The sequence below is a fragment of the Phocoena phocoena genome, chromosome 21 (genome assembly GCF_963924675.1).
Source record: "Phocoena phocoena chromosome 21, mPhoPho1.1, whole genome shotgun sequence".
NCBI lineage: Eukaryota > Metazoa > Chordata > Mammalia > Artiodactyla > Phocoenidae > Phocoena > Phocoena phocoena.
The window spans coordinates 22,710,727-22,734,920 of NC_089239.1; the positions used below are offsets into that span (position 1 = coordinate 22,710,727).

The 24,194-nt window shown below is 36.2% G+C and overlaps 1 protein-coding gene across 1 annotated transcript; it reads right to left on the bottom strand.

Moving 5' to 3' along the window:
* Window positions 1-6,334: 6,334 nt before the first annotated feature.
* On the bottom strand, window positions 6,335-19,031 carry CFAP96 (cilia and flagella associated protein 96). The gene is made up of 8 exons (XM_065899964.1): window positions 18,724-19,031; window positions 17,837-18,024; window positions 15,939-16,158; window positions 14,041-14,178; window positions 13,866-13,941; window positions 12,090-12,269; window positions 8,144-8,313; window positions 6,335-6,579 (listed from the first exon to the last, which is right to left on the bottom strand). Exons 2-8 carry the CDS (start codon window positions 17,934-17,936, stop codon window positions 6,531-6,533), a joined length of 933 nt encoding a protein of 310 aa, XP_065756036.1. The 5' UTR covers window positions 17,937-18,024; window positions 18,724-19,031; the 3' UTR covers window positions 6,335-6,530.
* Between the last annotated feature and the right edge of the window lie 5,163 nt (window positions 19,032-24,194).

Genomic DNA, 24,194 nt, shown 5'->3' on the forward strand with positions numbered 1-24,194 from the left:
TGTGTACAGGGCTATTGACCAGAATTATTCTTTTTGGAGTAATAATGCCAGAACAAGAACCTTACTCTTGTAGTCCCAATTCTCCTTAGGTAGCTCTTTAGAATGTTCAGAGGCAAGATGCTTAGTTTTTCATCTGGGGGTAAAATTCTGGGTTGCCTGAACTGGGAAAGCACTGAGGATGGGAAGGAGGTAGGAGGAAAAAAAGAAACTGACTGAAAAAGTCTTTCCTAAACACACTTTTAATTAAACATTTTTGACTCTATTCTTACTTTTTTTGTCTACAGAATTTTTTTGAAACCCCTTATTCTTTGATGACCCCCCTATGAGTCATTTTTCTGGACTCATTATTTTACTATTGTGTTATTAGGGTCAGAGGAGAGCCAGCAAATAAGTGTGTTCTGCCTGCCAGTTTTAATTGGAAGCCCCTAATACATTAGTGTTTTTGATTATAGTATAAATAGCTTTTTAGTATATTTTGGCTTAGAACAAACATCCTCTTTCAAATTTTCATGACATATTTTCATGTTTTGTCTTCAAAATAAAATTTTAAATTAGCTAGTCAAGTTTTAATGTTTTTATTCTGTAGGGATTTTTATTAAATTGCATTAAATTTATTGATATATTAAAGATAAACAGCAAGTTTACAATATTTAGTCTCCCTGGAACATGGTCTATTGCTCCGGTCTCCTTTTATATCTTCATTTTAATCCTAAGTTTCCATAGTTTTTTTCCTATTGTAAATAGAATAGTTTTCACATTTCCTAATGGACATATGGAAAAAACTGTCTTTTCTGCAGATCATTATATACATCTGTTTATTGTACAATTTTATTAGTTCAAATATCTTTCAACAGTTTCTTTTTACATTGTAGGTAAATAACTATATATCACCTGCAAGCAATAATATTGTCTTTTTCTAACATTTATTTCCTCTTGGGATTTTTTCCTGTCTTCCTGCATTAATATATTTATATTAATATGTTTTCCAGGGCAGTGTTTGTCTTGTTTATGGCTCAAGCTTAATGTCTGTTATGATTGTGATAGACATCCTTTAGAAAGTAAGGAAGGTTCTTCCTAATTGTCACATCCTAACAGGTTTTAAGTGGAAAGAGTATTTAATTTTATCAAATGGCTTTTTAGCATCTATTAGGGGAACATGTATTTTTTTCATTTTAATATATTAAAGAACTTTATTATAATAATAGATTCACTCATGTCAAGCTATTTTAGCAGTCATAGAATAATAAATCATTTTATGTTCATTTAAAATGTGGATTCCATTGGCTTGTATTTGATTTAGGATTTTTTTAACGAGTTAGAAATATTATTTTCCTACTTGTTATCCTTGTCCAGTGATGCTATCCTCATAAAATAAATCAAAACTCTTTCATATTTTTCTATGATCAAAACAATTTAAATAACAAAAGATTTCTCTGTTTTGAAGATTTGATAGGATTTAGCTCCTTAAATCTAGACACAGTACCTTTTGGCTACTAAGTTTAACTATTATTTCCATTTTTTCTACCCTTATTGGTCCATTCATGTTTTCAGTTCTTGTTGAATTACTTCTGGTAACATTTCATTTTCAAATGTATTTGACATGGAATTGTACATGTTTTAACTGCTGCTACATCTGTAGTTAAATCTATTCCTTACTCAGAGGATAGTCTGTATTCTCTCTCACCTCTCTTTTTTTTCTAGGTGGGCTTTTTAAAAAACCAATTTTAAGTTTTTCAGATCTACTTCTCAATTGGTTGCTTTTCTCTCTCTTTGAATTATCTGATTTTATTTTCAATCTTTTTCAAATATTAACATCAGCGTGTAAGCCTGTAAATTTTCCGTCTGATTAATTCTTTACCTTTGGTGTTTTTTTTTTTAAACATCTTTATTGGAGTATAATTGCTTTACAATGGTGTGTTAGTTTTCTGCTTTATAACAAAGTGAATCAGTTATACATATATCCCCATATCTCTTCCCTCTTGCGTCTCCCTCCCTCCCACCCTCCCTATCCCACCCCTCTAGGTGGTCACAAAGCACTGAGCTGATCTCCCTATGCTATGCGGCTGCTTCCCACTAGCTATCTATTTTACGTTTGGTAGTGTATATATGTCAGTGCCACTCTCTCACTTTGTCCCAGCTTACCCTTCCCCCTCCCTGTATCCTCAAGTCCATTTAGTAGGTCTGTGTCTTTATTCCCGTCTTGCCCCTAGGTTCTTCATGACCTTTTTTTTTTTTTTTTTTAGATTCCATATATATGTGTTAGCATACGGTATTTGTCTTTCTCTTTCTGACTTACTTCACTCTGTATGACAGACTCTAGGTCCATCCACCTCACTGCAAATAACTCAGTTTCGTTTCTTTTTATGGCTGAGTAATATTCCATTGTATATATGTGCCACATCTTCTTTATCCATTCATCTGTTGATGGACACTTAGGTTACTTCCATGTCCTGGCTATTGTAATTAGAACTGCAATGAACATTTTGGTACATGACACATTTTGAATTATGGTTTTCTCAGGGTATATGCCCAGTAGTGGGATTGCTGGGTCGTATGTAGTTCTATTTTTAGCTTTTTAAGGAACCTCCATACTGTTCTCCATAGTGGCTGTATCAGTTTACATTCCCACCAACAGTGCAAGAGGGTTCCCTTTTCTCCACACCCTCTCCAGCATTTATTGTTTGTAGATTTTTTGGTGATGGCCATTCTGACCAGTGTGAGATGATATCTCATTGTAGTTTTGATTTGCATTTCTCTAATGATTAATGATGTTGAGCATTCTTTCATGTGTTTGTTGGCAATCTGTATATCTTCTTTGGAGAAATGTCTATTTAGGTCTTCTGTCCATTTTTGGATTGGGGTGTTTGAATTTTTGATATTGAGCTGCATGAGCTGCTTGTAAATTTTGGAGATGAATCCTCTGTCAGTTGCTTCATTTGCAAATATTTTCTCCCATCCTGAGTGTTGTCTTCTCATCTTGTTTATGTAGCTTTGGTTTTTTATTATGTATTGTTATCAGTTTTGAGTAATAATTGGGAAGTTAGCAAAACAATGAAAGGCATAGGGTATTCCAGGAAAGGAAAAGCATGTGAGCCATCATAATAGCTCAGAACAACATGTCACTTTCAAGGAATTGCAAATAATTCAAGGTGAAGGGGAAAGATGATTAAATATGGCCATGATAGTATTTATTCATTCAATCAACAAATATTTACTGAGTGCCTACAAAAAGTGTCAAGCGCTATGCTAGGTGCTAATAACCATAAACAAAATAGATACGGTTTTACAGTACTTATAATATCACAGAAGATGGCAGGCTAATAAATATTATAAATGTGAAGTTACAAGGTGTTATTTGAATACTTAACAAGGGGACCTAACCTCATCTCAAAGATCAGGAAGGCCTTACTTAAGGAAGAAACATTTTTAGAAGAGATGTGAAAGTCTACAAATTGGAGTTAGTAAAGTAAGAAGATGATGGATGGTGGGAAAAACTCCAAGCTATAGAAAGTGCATAAATCCCTCCCAGGCAAGGGACAGCATGTTTGTCATCATAAAAAGTGAAATGAATCTACCCTAGGTAGAATGAAAAGAGCAAAGAATAGTAACAAGAAATAAAGGAAAAGAAATGAGTCAAGTCTCAAAGAGCCTTTTAACCCTGATATAGATTTTGCCTTTATCTTAAGGATAATGGGAATCCACTAAAGAGTTTTTAACCTAGTGAAGTAGTGATTGGATAGTAAAGGGAGATGACTTCTGAATAATTTCAAGATTTGTTTTAAGTTACATGATATTTGGAAGCACAATTTACCGAGAGAGAATAATTAATGAGGAGCTAATGGGAATCCACTAAAGAGTTTTTAACTTAGTGAAGTAGTGATTGGATGGTAAAGGGAGATGATTTCTGAATAATTTCAAGATTTGTTTTAAGTTACATGATATTTGGAAGCACAATTTACCGAGAGGGAATAATTAATGAGGAGCTAATTTAAGAGGTAAAAATGATAGATTTCATTTTGGAAGCATTACATTTGAGCTCTCTAGGAGATCATTTTAAAAAGAGAAAAGATGTCTTGTAGGCAGTTATAAATAGAACTCTGATTCAGGATAATGTTGTAAGCTGGAGATATGGTTTAAAGCTTAATTAAATTGCTCCAATTTACCCAGCTAGTCATAGGTTGAGCCTGGCTTATTATTAATACACAGTCCACAATATTAACATACAAAAGGAGCAAGCAATCTCTGAGAAGCAGGGTACGGTTTCCAAAAATACACTATGCTACTGCTTAACATGCCCTCCACTTCCTGTTGGAGCTTCTTATTGATCTCTCTCAAAGTTAAGCATTTCTTCCATGATCAGGTTAACATCCTTAATCTTTGTTTCAACTTTGAGCCTTAAATAGGTGTGGTTGGATGGTTCATAACAGAGGTTAACAACTACTAAGCAAGCATATTATAGCTTCCATTATTCTCTGATGGTGGATGCAGAAAACCACTCAAGTCATACAGGCATCCTAATGGGCAGTAGATAACTAGACGCCTGAGTTGTCAAGAGACAGGACACCAGTGTCCATTAATGTTAACTCTTCACGTCTGACTCTGGGGAAAAAGGTTGTTTCACAGGAAACCACCTAATGTTGTACTGTATTGTTATATTTTCAAAACTAAAAGGAGAGAGACACTAGTTGTAAGAAAACAATGGGCATCGTAAATAGTTTGTGCCCCTCAAATCAAATTTGTATGTGTGTGTTCCTCTATTTCTGATCATTTCAAAAATCTTAACTTTTCTATAGGCTTCACTATTCCTATTACTGGTTTCTCTATTTGACACAATATATTTATGTAAACTCTAGATAAGCTCTGTCAACTGTCACACTGCTTCTTACACCCCTCAGGAGGCATTCGATGAGTATTTGCATCTATGAATTAATTATATGAAGTGTGCATTGTTATGAGAGGCACATTAATAAATAGCTAACAAAAGGCAGAGGTGAAAATGAGCAATTATTTAGATTTTAATAAAATCTGAATATATAAACCTCTTCCTCAAAATAATGCATATACTTATAAGGCTTGTTTGGTAACATTTATCAATATGCAACTAAATGAGTTTTTATTCAGTTTTGTCCACCTGGCAAAACCTTTGCTATTCTGAAGACAAATGTATTCTCCATTGAGTCTCATTATACCCCTGACAATGTCTTCAAGATCTTCATTCCATACTGTCCTTTGGATAGGAAACAAAATTTTTAAATATTTTAGAAAACTTTTTAAGTCTTCTTTAAAAATCTTTTAAAAAATAGTTTCTTTTAGAAAAAAGTAAACAGTTATGAGGCATGGAAATAAAAATAGATTTTTGACAACATTAAAAATTCTCTGTACCATCTGCAATCCCTTTAAAAGCCAGATGTGGATCTGGATTGACATGGTTTCCCCCCACTGAAAAAAAAGTGGATCCAGAAGGAGACTACTGCCACCCCTATATATTATATATTCTGGTTTTCAGCTCTGACAGGTCTAGAATGGCAGAGAGACAAGTACTAAGAAAAAAACACGGATCAAGAATAATTCCCGCAATACATTATATTAATAGATATTGTAAATTTCTCTTTTTAAATACCACCGCCACCCCGTCCAACTGAATGAGGACTATTGAGAGAGACCTCACTATGAATTACAGTAATGTATTTAAATCATATCTTTTAAGAACAGATATTTTTTAAGTGGTAGGATGAGTGAAGAGAAAGGAGAGGGTAAGACCTAGAGAGGCAGGTACGAGAGAGGCAGCTCTAAGCAGCTACCAAGGAGCGTGAGAGGACACCACACACCAACTGCACCTATCTTTTGAAACCTGGCCATTTCTTGTAAGATACTGAACTTAAAGTACATCCCCACTCTCCCTTCCCCCTGCTCACCCTGAGGCTGCCATTGGCTGATCTGATGCTCTACATAGGCCACAAATAGAAGGCACGATACCACATAAATTGAGCTATCTGCCTCACTATATAATGTGTGCATATATGAATCTATGCGATATGACTGGATCAATACTTCTCTCTGATGTTAAGAATGCTTTAACGGGCTATGACACTAGGATAACTATCAACTCAACCTTCAAATACCTCCAAGAAGGAACAGCAAATTAAGAATTCACTGTGCACGTTCTACCCCTCCAGCCCCCATTTCCACCCCTACCCTCCAACCCTGCAATTTTTTAACGTTAGGAGCAAAATATTTCAAACGACAGACTACACTTCAAGATTTTATAACATTTCTAAACATTCCTAAACATCTCCTTAGAAACACAGATCTAAAACAGATCAGCAAGCACATGTTAAATTATTAACAAATACTATTTATTTATTATGTAATAGTACTAAAAGATGGAAGAGTATTAGAGTCACAGCCCTAAATTTCTTTTAAATGCTTGAGCTATTTGTTCCACAATATCTGATATTTTTTCAAATAATGAGCACTTGATAATGAATTTTTGGTAGTCAGGATCTATAAGGCTATTTGTCTTCCAGATGCTAATAGGACTGTACGGAAGCAGTCTTGTAGTTCTTCATATTTAGTGCCCTAAAATTGGAAAATAAATGCACATTTAATTTTATAGGTGCAGGTAATACATCTGTTTATTCTTGTAAAAACATTTTGCAATAAAAAATTATCAATCCGAAACCAAATTTTCTCACCAAATGAAAAGCTTCACTTTGTATGTCAGATATACTTTTAAAATGTAATTTAAGAGGGAATAACTGGTTTATGATACCAATTTTAAATGCTATTGCCCAAAGGTTTATTAGTTTTTAAATTAGGATAAAAGAAGCTAAAACTTGATTTAGGATAATATTTGTGATCATGTAAAAAAAAAAGAGGGATTGAATAAACTCAAAATTACTCAACAAAAGATAAACTTCTGATTTTCCAAAAGAACAATCAGTGACTTTTTTCTTTACTCTGCTCTAAACATATATGCTAGGGCATCTAGAGCTTTCTTGGATCTGTCCTCTGGAGAGCCAGAAAACCTGAAACCACCCTGCACAAAAAAAATTCCATCTATTTGAGGGTGAGTGTTGTGAGGAAAATTCCAATTTTACTGTCAGTTCTATTGTATAACTAAAGTTGGCCAGAGTACTGATAGGTAACTTGCCAAAGGATAAAGGTCCAAACACATGGAAAAAGGCTCCATACCTTTGTTTCCCAGACCGATCATCTACCAACTAGCCCGCAAAGAATATTATTCCTATAGGCAACAGTCAAATTACATAAATAATGAAGGGCAGGTCTTACTTTTGTGATATAATAATGATGTTGGTATTACAATCACTGTCCGCAAGTGATGAAGATGTACTACTGTTTTTACAAAAGGAAAGAATGTGAATTTGATGTCCTTTACCTAATCCATTGTATGATTACACTGAAGTTAGAAATATGTAAGTTAGTTAAATTGGCGTTAAAAGTTTTCCAATGAATAGGTGGAAAGGTAATCAAATGAGTTCTTCAGTTATTTATGATCTTGCACACACACCAAAAGAATGATGGATTGTCCTATTCTAAATTACATTCTGAACTTCTAAGAACTTCTTTTCAGTGTTGAGAGTGCTCAAAATCTAGGTAAAATTGAAGTTCCATGATACATTAATAATATAAATATACTTTCCTCAAAGCATTTTTAATTAATCAGAATATTTCCTGCTTTCATAGGTTATTTGAAAGTTAAGAACAGAATAAGTGTCATTAGGATTCCACACAATTACTGAGAGCCTGGGGCCCACATAGAGATAATAATTTAACAAGGGTCCAAAGACTGAGAAACAGACAATGTTAACATGTACTGCTAACTGAACTGTATACATCTAAAGTCTCAAATGACTTGAAATAAGGTGCTATATAGATTTGCTTTAAAAATTATGAACAGAATAGTTTGGTACAGATAAATTAAGCTTTTTGAATTGGAATTTCAGAAGATGGGAAAGAACTTCTACAGGGGAAGGCAGGTATAAGAAAGAAGCTGAGATTTCTAAAGTCACCCAAATTTGTCATTTTTTAAAGTATGTATAAATAAAAGATATTATTTTGAAGAAATCTAAAAGCTGAAAATAATTTGTCTTGGTTTATGGGCTAAATGTAACATTACTACCTTTTGACATTCAAAGTCATTATACTTTCAGTTGGTCTGCTTTTTGGTCCACCTGGTGGATGGAAAACCTTAGCACCTTTGCTGGAAATATGGCTTGTCAATTTAACCCCATAAGGGTCAGCAGAATGTGAAGGGTAAGAATCAAATGTTCCTGCCTTCATTCCACCAGCCTACAAATAAAAATGAGACAATTTAATGTGGTTTTGTAAAAATGCTTCTAACAAAATTAGATTTGAAGAAGTTCATACATATTTGTGTATTGTACATGGAGTTTGGTTTTACATTTAAAGAAAATTCTCTATACTGTTTAATTCAAATATCACCAAAGCGTCTCCCTACCACCAATTCTATGGGGTTAAGACACTGTAATTCCAAACGTTCTCTATTAAAATGCAAATATTTATAAGAAGGTAATATTCTAAACTGTTGCCAACAGTTAATATTTTAGTGAGAATTTATCAGATCAGGCTATCATCTACACTGGAGGTGAGCCCATTACTGAGGGAATGAGACCTAGGTCACATGTATTATGATAGAGAAAGGAGTTAGGCCTCAGAACCAGAAGATGAGAGAAGAGGCCAAGGGTAAGGTTTGTCCAACAGGGAGCCTGGCACGACATGAGTTCACTAAATGTCAGTAAATGATGGGGAAGATACTAAAAATAAAACTTCTTTTTTGATAAAAATAAAGGAAGAGCACATAGAAAAAGAGAGAGGAAAATGTAATCCACAGTCAGTCCTCTGTATCCACAAGTTCTGCATCCTCAGATTCAACCAACCTCAGATCGAAAATATTTAAAGAAAAAGAACCCCAGAAAGTTCCAAGGAGAAAAACTTGAACTTGACATGTGCTTTACATAGCATTTACATTGTATTAGATATTATAAGTGATCTAAAGATGATTTAAAGTATACAGGAGGATGTGCAAAGGTTACATGCAAATACTATGCCATTTTATATAAGGGACCTGAGCATCCTCAAATTTTGGTATACTGAGAGTGGGGGGGGGGGGTCCTGAAACCAATCTCCCATGGATACTGTACCACATACTATACTTTTCTTGTAATCTATTAAGAGAAGTCAATCAAAATATTTTTTGAGCTATACACAAAACAAAGAAACATTTGCTTTGACCTTTTAAACTGACTTACTAACAGGATTTTTATCATTATATTATATATGGTCACCAAGAAAACTCTATACAATCACAATAACCCATTTAATTAGGCATCCTTTCTCTTACAGTGTCTAAGTCAGATATAAATGAAAACTTGATTCGTTTGTAAGATATGGTTGTAATTTTTCAAGTTTTCCAGATAGAGACACATGGATTATTTTTAAGAGCAACAAATAATAAGGAATCTTAAGGAAATAAAATTAATTAATTAAATAATGTAAAAGCAAAACAGATGAATTGAAAATGTAAAAATATATATGGTATATAAACCAACCCACCAGATGATACTTAAAAAATAAATAGGTAAGTCTATATTATAATTAAGATTGAGAAATGGGTGGAAGAAACCTGTACATATATGGAATATCAAAAACTGTAAGATAGTATTTTTGTACACCTCTATGTTAATAAATTTGAAAATCTGAATGAAATGAATGATTTTCAAAGAAAATATTGTCAAAAGTGACTCAAAAAGAGAGAGACCACCTACGGAAAACAGATGGGCATCATGCAAGAAATTAAGCCCAGAACATTTCCTATGAGAATTCTTTCAAGCTTTCAAGGAACAGATATTTCTGGTGCTATTAAACTCTCACAGAACATAGAAAAAGAAGGAAATCTCCCGATTATTTTAATATGCTAGCATCAACTTATACCAAAATAGAACAAGGCATATAAAAATAAAAGTACAGACCAGTCACAACCCTTAAAATTACTGATGTGAAAATACTTAATATTAACAAATAAAACACAGTGTTACACTTAAAGATTAATACAACACAGTTAAGTGGGCATCATTCCAAGAAATCTATTACTGTTACTCATAACAAGTCAATGGAGAAAAAAAAGATGGTCTAAACAGATTATACCAAAACATTCAGTATAATTCTACATACATTCTTGATTTATTCTTATTTTTGCATCTATAAAAATGAACACCGGAGGAATTCCCATGATCCCCATTACATATCCAAATACTGGAATGAGCATGACATAAGAGATATAAATATTAGAAAGGAAGGACCAAAATTATTTGCAGATCTATAATCATATATCTAAAGATCCAGAGAAAATCAACAGAATACCCATTAGAAGATAAGAAACTTTAATGAAGTGGCCAGTTATTTTAAAAAATCAGATATTTTAATAAGAACAAATAATATAAGGGGATTGATGGGAGAAAAAAGCATTGACCAGGACCTTAAAATAAGTAGGAATAAATATAAGATAGATAAATCTACGTGAAGTAAAATATTAAAATCTACAAGACAAATAATGTTTTTGTGAGTAGCTTAATTCTAGATCAGAAGATTCAAAATATAAATATGCTAATACAAGCAAAACTCTAAAGATTTAATTTTAGAGCAAAATACCAAAGGTCTTTTTTTCCCCAGCACTTTACAAAATAATTCCAAAGTTCTAAATAATAAATATTGGAAAACAGCCATACAACTTTTTTAAAGAGTAAGAAGAGACTAGACCCACCCAATATTAAAATGCAAAAATAATTAAAAGTAGTTTGGTACTGGTAGAAATGAACATCAATCAAATTGCATGAAAACTCAGAAAAAAAAACCTAAAAACTGGGAATTTTTGTTTGATAAGGGTGGCATTTCAAAGCAGAGGTGCTAATTATCCTATCGGTGAGATCAGGAACAACTGAATCTTTTCAAAATCAGTTTTACGTAAATCTAATTTAAGTATAATAAACTGCATCCATTTTAAGTTTACAATTCTATGAGCTTTGACAGATGTATACACGCTTGAAACCACGACGACAGTCAAGGCACAGAACGTGTCCTCCCCACAAAGCTTCCTTCTGCCCTTAAAACTGAATTTTGAAAAAGGTAAAAGCTGGATCCTTACCTTGCTCTTTACATCAAAATACATTTCAGTAAAAGAAATCAGGAATGCATATTTTTCTAATACTGCTGGGAAGGAAAGTCATTCTGAGAATGACATAAACTCAGCACAAAGGACTGATAAATTTGACTACATCAAATTACTAAATTTCTGAATAGCACAAAATACTATAACCAAAGTCAAAGATTCACCAGACTAGAAAAATTATTTTCAACACAAATGATAAAACAATATCCTTAATATATGAAAAGATCTTACAAATCAGTATCAAAAAGACAAATATCCTAACAGAACATTCGCAAGGAAAATTAACAAGCAATTCACAGAAGGTAAACAAAAGCATAAACTAAGGTTTACTGTTAGAAGCATTTTCATTTCTATTCACACTTGTAAACCTCAGCAGAAGGGAGACAGTTCATTTTAATCACCACTTCAAAAACTAAAGATGATCTGACTTTTTATGCTTTTGAGAAAAACTATGCCTAAATCTAGAGAGGCACTTAGAAAATTCATTGTAAAGTAAAATACTTTTGAAATGGTTAATAATTATTTCGTTATAAGAGCTTCATTATTTCCTATGCTACGGATCACAGGCTCCGGACGCACAGGCTCAGCGGCCATGGCTCACGGACCCAACCGCTCCGTGGCATGTGGGATCCTCCCGGACCGGGGTACGAACCCATGTCCCCTGCATCAGCAGGCAGACTCTCAACCACTGCGCCACCCGGGAAGCCCTATGCTATCCAGTTTTATGACTTTTCATAATTTCATAAAAATGAGTTTCATGATTCATGGCATGATTATAAACAAGTTTATTATTTACATGGGTAATAAAACAATATGACAGCAAGAGGCAACATTTCTTTATAATGCTTAGTATTTTTTCATTCTAAAATTTTTAACTTACCTTTTTACCAGGAGAAGAGGGCTTAAAAGGGTTTGCAAGTGCTTCTTTCTTCTCTGCTTTTTTAATTGGTGGTAAAGGTTTCTCAAACAAATAAGGATTGGTATCAAAATATTCCCTTGGGTAAAGATTTAATTTGAAAGGTGTCCCTTTAAGTAAACGATGGTGTTCTTCATTCTCTTTCTGTAAATTAAAGAGTTTGAAATTATATAGCAAAAATTACTCAAACTGGAAGTAATGTAGAGTTAATATACCTTTAAATTTTAATATAAGCATGTAGATTTTTTAATATATACTGCTGGGTTCACTTTTTTGAAACATTCCTTTGTTATGTTCTATTTTTATGATACAAAAGATATGCTTACTTGTGAACAAGCACAGCTATGATTGTTCATTTTGGATATAAATTTATTTGATGCATAGAGATTTATTTATCACTTGAACAAATCTGTATCAACTATCTGGGTGATATAAGGCAGTAAAAAACAGTCAGTCTCTAGTTCAAACCCTAACTCCTTCCTGCTTTTTAGCATTTCTCAGGGACACTGGGAAAATTACTTACTTTTTTAGTGTCACATTTTCTTTAAGTGTAAATAATGATGATACTATTCCCCCCACTCTTAATGCTGTTCTAAAGATTAAATGAGATTATGTGTTCAAAGTACCTGGCATATGATAAGCCTTCAAAAGAATGTCAGCTTTTACTTCTAAGAATAAGGAATACTTACTTTCTACATTACAACATTTTTATATTACAATATTATTTTAGGAAATCCAGGGACATAAAATTTCTGACTTATAAATAATAAGTTCTAAAAGTAAAAACTCTAAAGAGAGAAAAGTATCCACAAATGTGAATATGCTTCACTGTAAGTCAAATACTGTATAAAGTGAGTGTAAGAGGCTTATGCCAGTACATCTCAGTTTTTATTTCTGCCATGTAATAAAGTGAGTCGTTTTCTCCCGTCCTTTCACTTTCTCTTCTGTAGGTTTTCATTCTCTACTCTCCACTTCCTCCCTTCTCCCCATCACTCCTCCATCCCATTCATTCACCATAATGGCCTGATCAGCCCAAAAGTACTACCACTACTTTTTTTTTTTAATAATATCTCCATTGTAAGGATATTTTTTTTAATTAATTAATTAATTTTTTGGCTGTGCTGGGTCTTCGTTTCTGTGCGAGGGCTTTCTCTAGTTGTGGCAAGCGGGGGCCACTCTTCAACGCGGTGCGCAGGCCTCTCACCATCGCGGCCTCTCTTGTTGCAGAGCACAGGTTCCAGACGCGCAGGCTCAGTAGTTGTGGCTCACAGGCCTAGTTGCTCCGTGGTATGTGGGATCCTCCCAGACCAGGGCTCGAACCCATGTCCCCTGCATTAGCAGGCAGATTCTCAACCACTGCGCCACCAGGGAAGCCCACTACCACTACTTTTTTAGGCACAATATATTAGGGTGTGGTGGGAACACGGCTAAGGACCAGGATACTTTTAGGACTCTTCTAACCAAAATAGAGCATAGTTGATCAGGCCAACTTAACAGAAGTCTCACAGCTGGTTTGGAGAGACACAGGATAGACGTGGTAAACTATAGCAGGGGTTAAAGCTCATTCTGGGAATCTAATATCAGAAAGGTAAAATTATCACAATTCATAAACATCAATCTGCCATTGCCCAAGTAATACAAATAGATAAAACAAAACAAACCCTAATTAGATCACAAGTGAATTCTCTAAGTCAACTAAATAAGAGAAAGGTTGGAAAAAGTTAAAATAGATTCTTTTACCTTGTCATTTAGTTTTGCTGCATCATAGAAATCAGCAGAGTGTGAAAACTGTTTACCTATGGTAACATTTGCATAGCTAAAGAAGGAAAACAATAATGATGATGACTTCAGGGTTCAGAAATTAAATTTTTTTAAATTCAAAACAAATGATACAGAAGTATTAAAAATATCTTACCCATATCCAGTTCCTTTCTTTCCTGGGTTTGTGTACAAATTCTTTCCAGGTGGCTCATATTTTTCTTTGGGTTTTGATTGTGCACTGAAAAATGGGACTGGTCTACCTATCGTTCCATAGTAACTTCCTAATCCACATCTTAAATACAGTTTAACCACAAGAACAAAAAGGAGCAAGTTAAAATAGCAAATTTTGTGTTATACATATTTTACCATAATTTATAAAATATTATTAAAAGGGGAGCAAAATATATGCAATGGAGCTGACTTGCCTAACTTTGGTAAGAAAAAAATTTTTTTTCTTATTCTGTAATCTAATTTGCCCTATTTTTCCAAGTCACAGATTTTGAGATAATATTTTTAATCTTTATGCCTATTTTAAATGCTCTATATAAACAAAACTTAATAATCTCTAGGAAGTTAGAAGAGTTTACATTAATTCAGTTAACTATAACAACAAACAGAATCTTTGTTTTTTTAAAATTATTTATTTTTTATTTAAGTATAGTTGATTTACAACATTATATTAGTTCCAGATGGTGGGAGAGGCTAAAAAATACAAAACAGTTATTTAAAGGATAAAATACATATATTACATGAAAAAGAAATGAAGTAGTGACCCAAAAAAATGCACGTCTGAATTTATATCTAAGAAGAAAACAAAGAAACCCAAGAAAAAGTAGTAATAATAAAAATAAATAGGGGATTCCCTCCTGGCGCAGTGGTTAAGAATCCTCCTGCTAGTGCAGGGGACACAGGTTCAAGCCCTGGTCCAGAAAGATCCCACATGACGTGGAGCAACTAAGCCTGTGCACCACAACTACTGAGCCTGCGCTCTAGAGCCCACGAGCCACAACTACTGAAGCCCACGTGCCACAACTACTGAAGCCCACGCGCCTAAAGCACGCGCTCCACAATGAGAAGCCACCACAATGAGAAGCCCGCGCACCGCAGTGAAGAGTAGCCCCCACTCACCACAACTAGAGAAAGCCTGTGCGCAGCAACAAAGACCTAACACAGCCAAAAATAAATAAATAAAATAAATTTAAAAATAAATAATTCAAACCTCTCAAAAGTGTGAAAAGGTAGAAAAAGATAAACTATAATAACAGAAGACATTCTCCACTCTTAATAAAAACTTAATAATTTAACTTTGAAGACCGCAGCTTTACTAATCTCTAAACCATAAATAAGCCCCAAATTATTTTTCAACCAATCCTTGTCTGTCATAAACTCTAGATTGAGAGTCAACGTTATTGAGTGTGAATTAACATCATATTATAAAGCTCAGCTATATTATATGATATCACATAGACTACATGATCTTAAGTATTTAAAGGTTAAAGGAAAAAAGAACCTCACATTGACAATTTTCACAACTTAAATATTGTTAAACCCCATACATGTATCTTCATGCATGATTTTTAAATAACGTATCTTTGATAAATTATCCTCTTTATCCAAAAAAGATTTCTCCTAATTTCACATTTTGTATTTACACTTTTCTTAAAGTTTTAAAAAGCAGATAAAATAGTCAAGGGCACAGATATGACGACCCAAGGCAATTTTCTTCCTAAATCTGACTACTGCAAGGTTTTCAACTAAACTTATTTTCATTATTTAATTGACTTCATTAGTATAAACTGATAGAGAATAGTGACAGAGATAACCAAAATTTAATGTGATAATGAGAATCTACTTAATCAAAATTACCTGTCAACCTAAATCATCCAATATAATTGTCTTCATCTAAGACAAACTTAACCTAAGAATCACATTTTAAAAAATGAATCATACATAAGTAAGTCCTACGGAAAAACCAAAACTTAATTTAGGATGGAGGAGAGAGAGATACGCAGGAGATATATCAATATTTAAAACTTTTTCCCAAATACTTACGGCTTCTTATCTCCATTACTAGGAAGGAACGCTTTGCCTAGATTTTTTTTGGCTTCTTCCATCATATGCCGTCTCCTCACTTGATTCAGGTTTACGTAGCCTTCACCTTCAAAAATCCTTACAAAATGGGGATCAAAATAACCTGCCTGGAGACTTGACATCTCTTTGGATCCCCCAGGGAGCATCTGTCTATTTTTGCTTGCAGCTTCATTAAATGGTCCTTTAAAAATAAATTAGGAATATCACAATTTTGAGCTCACTAGTAATTAAAGGACATGAAAAATGACTTTGAAAAGTTTCAAAATGTGATTTGGACCAGTGAGTTTTGAGCTCTTAAACACTATTTCAAAACATTTACTGAAAGGTCTGTGTCAAATAAGAACTATAAGAACTAAGAGGCTTCCATTAAAACATTTTAATAATTAGATTGAGGTCCTGTTAAACTCTGAATCTGAGAGCTGGAAGAGACCTTACAGGTCACTGAATCCAATGCTTCCCCATCTATATACTACGGAACACTGTGTAAGAATATGCTAGGAAACTATTTGTGTCAGATGTCAATAAGCGTTGTGTGTGTGTGTGTGTGTGTGTGTGTGTGTGTGTGTGTCAGTGTGTATTTTTAGGTTGGAGGGGAAGGGTATTTCATACTCAAACTGAAACAATTTCCCTCCTGGGTATATACTCTAGACACATGAGTGCCTATATCCACTAAAAGACGTAAACAAGAATGTTCACAGCAGCTTTATTCATAACAATCAAAAACCACAAACTGGGCTTCCCTGGTGGCGCAGTGGTTGAGAGTCCGCCTGCCGATGCAGGGGACACGGGTTCGTGCCCCGGCCTGGGAGGATCCCACATGCCGCGGAGCGGCTGGGCCCGTGAGCCATGGCTGCTGGGCCTGCGCGTCCGGAGCCTGTGCCCCGCGACGGGAGAGGCCACAACAGTGAGAGGCCTGCATACCGCAAAAAAAACAAAAAAACCCACAAACAACTCAAATGTCCATCAACAGGGGAACAGATAAATAAATTGTGGTATACAGTGAAGTACTAGTAGCCCAATAATTTTTAAAAGGCTGATTTTATGAATATTTAAAACTTCTTTTGTAATTTGCATCTAGGAGAACTCAACTTGTAAAGTCCTTCCATAATGTGAAAGAATTTTTTGAAGTGCAAATAACCCTTAATTCAATTGGTTATCTAAATGTGAAGTTGTATCACTGATTTTTCTTTAACTTAGGTTTTTGAAATGATAATGTATTCACATGGTTCCAAATTCAATAGTATAAATATTTTTACAATAAATTTTCCTTCCACATTCCGTCACCCACTTCCTTTCCCACAGGCACCCATGATAGTAATTTTGTTTTCCAGAGAATGTTTAGGCATGTTCCAGTAAATATTTTCATATTTATCCTTTTCCGTTTTCAATGTTTAGCATACCACATACATTATTAAATAAAAAGGCAAGGTACAGAATAGTGTATCTTGGAGATGTTTCATATCAGTGTATTCTTTCTTATTGTTTTATTTATGACTCTTCTAAAAATCCCTCAGCTATTCATTTAGCATTTCATTTTTCAAGAAAGTGATCATGGATGGCCTTTTCAGATGCAAATGTTAATGCTGTCTACATAGCAGAGTGTCCCATCTAAGGGAACAAAAAAAGCTAAAAACAAAATATTCTGGGAGAAAACTGCCATGTACCTTGGAAAGAAATAAAATTACCTATGAGGAGAATATATGAAGGTAGGGTAGCCCAATAAAATGAGCTTCCTGCTCTTATAAAATTAAGACCATAACATATAGACCATTAAAAAATATCATTTAACAAACGTTAAAGCCAAAATTTTATACAGAAAACATCACTCTTAGGCTGTAAAGGAAACCGAATACACTTACGATTAAATTGTGACACATATTTATCACCAACAGTAACATATTCCATCTCACTGAAGAGCCCAATCCTCTCCATGTCTGTTTTCCCTCCTTCCACAGGCATGGTTGCTTCTTGTGGTGGTGTGCTCTATACAGGTAACTTCAATGGGTCGCTGAGGGCTACTTCTTCTATAGCAAAATCCTACTCTACACTGAAAAATACAGGGGAAAAGTTTAGGGAAAAGGTGATTACTAAATTTCAGTCCAAATTACTTGCAGTCTCAAAACAACAGTCTCAAACCATGTGGGGAAAGAATCTACTTTGTGGGGCTGAGGGGGAATAATGGGGATTCAAAATTATCACCACAAACCCTCCCCTTGACTGTCCAGGTGAAGTATCCACAAATTACAAAGAAATGTGTATCTGTTGCACTGCCATTCACCTGTCGTAGATAATAAAACTATTATTGTACAGTATGGTATAAATACTGTGTAAACAACATCCTTCTTTGAGAAGCTCAAAGATCTTAATTAAGGCAGTCATTTTCAGTTTAAATCATTTTATGTAAACATACTGCATTGTCCCTTGTATTAAAAATTATAACTTACTTTTTCAGAATGCACCACACACATAGGTATTACCCTATAGTTCTTGAATTCTTTCAAGTTTAAATGTATATAAGAAATGTGCCACCTGGTGAAATTAGTTCACAAAGGGGTTGGGAAGAGAGGACAACTGTCTAAGCAAGATAAAAACAAAGAACAGCAAAACAAAAATCCACAATGAATTCAGATACTACAACTATACGTTTTCTTTTGAAATATCACTCTAAATATGCAACTACTTATTTGGATTTTTTTTTAATTAGACATATTCTAAAAAGTAGGACCAAAGAGCTAAGAATACTGGCTTCCATTTCACTGTAATATTTTTGAAGCACCAACTAGATCTAGGCACTGGACGTACATTAGTGAACAAAACAAACATTGGCTTATGCTTCCCAGCTTTTAATCCAAGGTAAGAAACTTTTGCTTTGAATTTAGAGCAAGCTGTTTCAGTGACACTAAACAGGATTGCCTATTTGAAACTGTGGCTCATCCTTCCCTCCCCCACATCCCACCTCTTCCTCTGATCAGGTATGCTTTAAAACTAAAAGTCAGTTAGCTGGAGTGTGCTGATTCGATTTGTTTCATATTTCAAAGCTCCATCTTCACTGCCCAACCTCAAAGGCTTCTTGTGCTGCTACAGGGGACTCAAATCCTTGAAATGGCTCACACGGCCACTATCACCCTCATTTGTCACCAGTGGAAGCCCCCCTCCCTGGCACCCAGGCTCTAATTGTCTTCTTTCAGTTCTCAAGTCCAGCTCTCTCCAACCACAGGACCCTAACACATGCTGTTTCACTTTAGGCAGGTATTTCACTGCCCTGACCCCTTTTGTTGCCCAATTAATACCGATCCTTCTGACTGTTTAGCTCATTTCTCACTTCTAACATAGCGCCATGCATTTCTCTTTCCAAGCCCTCATCATGGTTATCTAGTGGGCTATTTTACATTCACCGTGTAGGGATCCTTTAATTAACAGCTGTTTTCCCCCACTAAACTGGGGACTCCGGGAAGGCAGGAACCGTGGTGTGAGTCTGGTACTTCATTACCAGTGTTTGGCACACAACAAAGTGAGCCACAGAGGGAAGAAAGGAAAAGGAACGAAAAGGAGGGGGAGATAAGAAAAGGAGGGGGAGACAAGGAAAGGAGTTATTGCCTTGAATTTTTCCACTACTTAACTCTTCTTGAGCAGCATTTACAGAACCACTCATTCATTTATTTAACGTTTTGCAAACCCCTCCTCTGAGTAGGGTTCGCTGGTAGAAGTTAGGAAAACTGAGATTTTAAAAGGCATAGGTCCTGCCCGTAGGGAGCTTACACTCTAGTAAACAAGACATAATTAAATATAACACAGTGGAACAATGCAAGTTCCCTTCGAAAGGTAGGGATAAAGAGCCGGGGGTGGGGGTGGGGGTTGGGGAGGAGGATGGGGTGTGAAGGAGGGACAGAAAACTGGCTGAGGTGATGAGGAAAATGATGTCCCATTAGGGAAACGGAGGTTCAGAGTATGTAGGTATCTAAAGGACAACACCTGACGCCTGCGAGGACCAAGTCACCTCTGAGAAGGGCACAAGCCAGCCCCGCAAGAACGCTTCCCGCCCTGCACGTCGCTACGAGGCTGCTCCGCACGCCCCGCACGCTCCGCTCGCCGCAAGGTTTATTGTGGCGCGTTACCCCGGCTACGGAAGAATCCATTCCAAGAACTAACCCTACGGAAGGATACGTGGAGGGTTCGAATCCGCATCAAGAAAGACGTAAGAGTGTCTGCGGGAAACGAATGACGCAGTCAACAGAATTTACCGAAAAGGAGACTTCTGCTTCCCGCCCTATTATCCATCCGCGAGATGTGGCGTGGTGGTACGCCCCGTGACGTACGTTGCAGGGCATGTTGGGAATTATAGTCGGTCTTCCCAAGCCCCGCCCCCGATGACGCCAGTTCCGGGCCAGTGTCCTGTGCTTGGTCGGCCGACGGCGCTCGTATCAGCTCCACGTACCCGCTATGGTGAGTACCCGTGCTCGTCCCCACCCCAGCGTTTCCCCTCAGACTTCACTAGCTGCTACGAGCCTTTATGGCCCTTGAAATACCTGGTTCTGCCGGGGCCCACGGTGGTAGTTGCGAACTCCGTGGTCTGGGCCGTCCTGTCATCGGCCTCTCCCGGTAGGACCGGAGGGAAACTGCCCCACACAACCTTGAATCCCCGGCTCCAGCGCAGCCGCCTTCGGATGCGCTCTCCCTGCACCTTCTACTTGTGCATGCATTTTGAGAACGAGGTAATTATGAGGCATTTTTGAAGGTTTCGAGGAAGGATTGGACCTGGGAAAGATATGAGTGACTTTGCAAGTACTGTATTCCCTTAGCTGCTGTGATGTCACACTCCCCTGGTTTCCCTCTTAATTGCTGAAGCAGGTCCTCCAATCCGTATCTTAGATGTGGCGTTCAGTACTTTTCTTTACACCCTATGCTTTCTCCAAAATTTGTATCTCCAGCTTAGAGATGTATTCTGAGCTCCAGATCCGCATATCTATTGACTGTACCTCCACTTGGATGACTCATATGTATTTCAAACTCATCAAGTTCAAAACTGACTCACCATTGCCACCTCCCCTCGTCCCACACCTGCTCTTCCTCCAGTGATCCCCATCTTAGTTCATTGCGCTACCATCCACCCCACTGTTGTTCATGCCAAAACCCTGGAAATCATCCTTGACATCGCCCTTTTCTCAACTCCTGAACATCTGTTCACTAATCAAATAATATGGAGTCTACTTCTAAATGGCTGTCAGTCGTCACTATGTCTAACTATCCTTGTCCTTGGCACCATGAGATCTAACCATCTGCTGTGTTCTCTTAAGTGGTCTTTTAAGCAGGCCTTCACCAATCCGAGCCCCTGCCTGGAATGGGCTTGTCCACCTGCACCCCCATCTTTCCTTTGGAATTGCTCAAACTCTTACGTACTTACCCCTCAGATCTCAGTTTAAATATTATTCCTTCAGAAAGGATCTCAATTCAGAAGTGTGAGGAGATTCTAGTGCATTCTCATAAGATCTCTTATGGAACTTTCACAACAACGCTGTAAAGTTGTATATTTTTCCAGTTTTACAGAAGAGAAGACAGACTTGAGTGATTAGTCACACAGAAAGTAACAGTTAAATGTTGCTCTTGCCTGTCTTTATAACTCTTACCTTCAGTATTTTTCAGTGCCATTAAATATTTTTTATTCAAATAGGTGCATAGTATTTAACTGACTTATTTACTTAACAGACTTGTTATTGATAGCTATTTAGGTGGGGTTTTTTGTTTGTTTGCTTTTTGCTATGATGAATAACAGTATGATAAGTGGGTAACATTCAAGCTAAATTTGTCTGAACTCTCTTGATTATTTATTTAGGATAAATTCCAAGAAGTATAATTGGGGAAAAGGGCATGGCCTTTCAACAAGTTACAATTTATGGAAAATAAAAGCAGTCACCCTTAAAAAAATGTGACAAGGGGGCTTCCCTGGCGGTCCAGTGGTTAAGACTCCTCGCCCAATGCAGGGGGCACGGGTTCGATCCCTGGTTGGGGAAGAACCCGCATGCCGCGTGGCGCAGCTAAAAAAAAAAAAATGTGGCAAGGATTTGGAAATGAGAAAAATAATAATGGTACCTACTTTGTAACGTTCTGAGGATCAAAGTAAATATATGTCCAATCATTTAGCATAGTACCTTTTACATTTTAAGGGCTCAGTAAATGATAGTACTTACTCATTTATTTCAAAATAGGGTTCTTACTGTGTAGTATGGTTCTTCAGCCTGCTTGGGACATAGTTTGAGTATCTGATGAAATCTTTGAAACCCCTTCTTCCTTCGCACTCCTCTCCCCCAGCAAAATGATATATGTCTTTGTCATATGTCAACTACCTGCAATGTATGGACCCAAATTAAGAACTGCTAATAGATTCCACTTTACAAGTGCTTTTTTCCCCATTTATAAGTTGCAAGCATTTTCCTATGGCATTAAATATTCTTATAAAGCATTATTTTTCATTACTGTATAATATTCATAATTATTTAATCAGTCTCCTCTTGTTGACAGGTTAACATCTGTATACCCTAATCTTTGTATGTTTTGCAAATTTCCTTAGAAATTAAATTTCTAAATGCAGAATTACTAGGCCAAGAATGTGAATATAAGGCTTTTTTTTTAATTTTTGGATTTTGTTTTATTTATTTTTTTATACAGCAGGTTCTTCTTAGTCATCAGTTTTATACACATCAGTGTATACACGTCAATCCCAATCGCCCAATTCATCCCACCACCATCCCCACCTCCCTGCCGCTTTCCCCCCTTGGTGTGCATTCGTTTGTTCTCTACATCTGTGTCTCAATTTCTGCCTTGCAAACCGGTTCATCTGTACCATTTTTCTCAGTTCCACGTACATGCTTTAATATACAATATTTGTTTTTCTCTTTCTGACTTACTTCACTCTGTATGACAGCCTCTAGATCCATCCACGTCTCAACAAATGACCCAGTTTCATTCCTTTTTATGACTGAGTAATATTCCATTGTATATATGTACCACATGTTCTTTATCCATTCGTCTGTCAATGGGCATTTAGGTTGCTTCCATCACCTGGCTATTGTAAATAGTGCTGCAATGAACATTGGGGTGCATGTGTCTTTTTGAATTATGGTTTTCTCTGGGTATATGCCTAGTAGTGGGATTGCTGGATCATATGGTAATTTTTTTTTTTTTTTTTTTTTTGCTCTATGCGGGCCTCTCACTGCTGTGGCCTCTCCCGTTGTGGAGCACAGGCTCCGGACACGCAGGCTCAGCGGCCATGGCTCACGGGCCCAGCCGCTCCGCGGCATGTGGGATCTTCCCAGACCAGGGCACGAACCCGTGTCCCCTGCATTGGCAGGCAGACTCTCAACCACTGCATCACCAGGGAAGCCCATGGTAATTTTATTTTTAGTTTTTTAAGGAACCTCCATACTGTTCTCCATAGTGGCTGTATCAATTTACATTCCCACCAACAGTGCAAGGGTGTTCCCTTTTATCCACACCCTCTCCAGCATTTGTTGTTTGTAGATTTTCTGATGATGCCCATTCTAACTGCTGTGAGGTGATACCTCATTGTAGTTTTGATTTGCATTTCTCTAATAATTAGTGATGTTGAGTAGCTTTTCATGTGCTTCTTGGCCATCTGTATGTCTTCTTTGGAGAAATGTCTGTTTAGGTCTTCGGCCCATTTTTGGATTGGGTTGTTTGTTTTTTTAATATTGAGTTGCATGAGCTGTTTATATATTTTGGAGATTAATCCTTTGTCCGTTGATTCGTTTGCAAATATTTTCTCCTATTCTGAGTGTTGTGTTTTTGTCTTGTTTATGGTTTCCTTTGCTGTGCAAAAGCTTTGAAGTTTCATTAGGTCCCATTTGTTTATTTTTGTTTTTATTTCCATTACTCTAGGAGGTGGATCAAAAAAGATCTTGCTGTGATTTATGCCAAAGAGTGTTCTTCCTATGTTTTCCTCTAAGAGATTTATAGTGTCCGGTCTTACATTTAGGTCTCTAATCCATTTTGAGTTTATTTTTGTTATGGTGTTAAGGAGTGTTCTAATTTCATTCTTTTACATGTAGCTGTCCAGTTTTCCCAGCACCACTTATTGAAGAGACTGTCTTTTCTCCATTGTCTATCCATGCCTCCTTTGTTATAGATTAGTTGACCATAGGTGTGTGGGTTTATCTCTGGACTTTCTATCTTGTTCCATTGATCTATGTTTCTGGTTTTGTG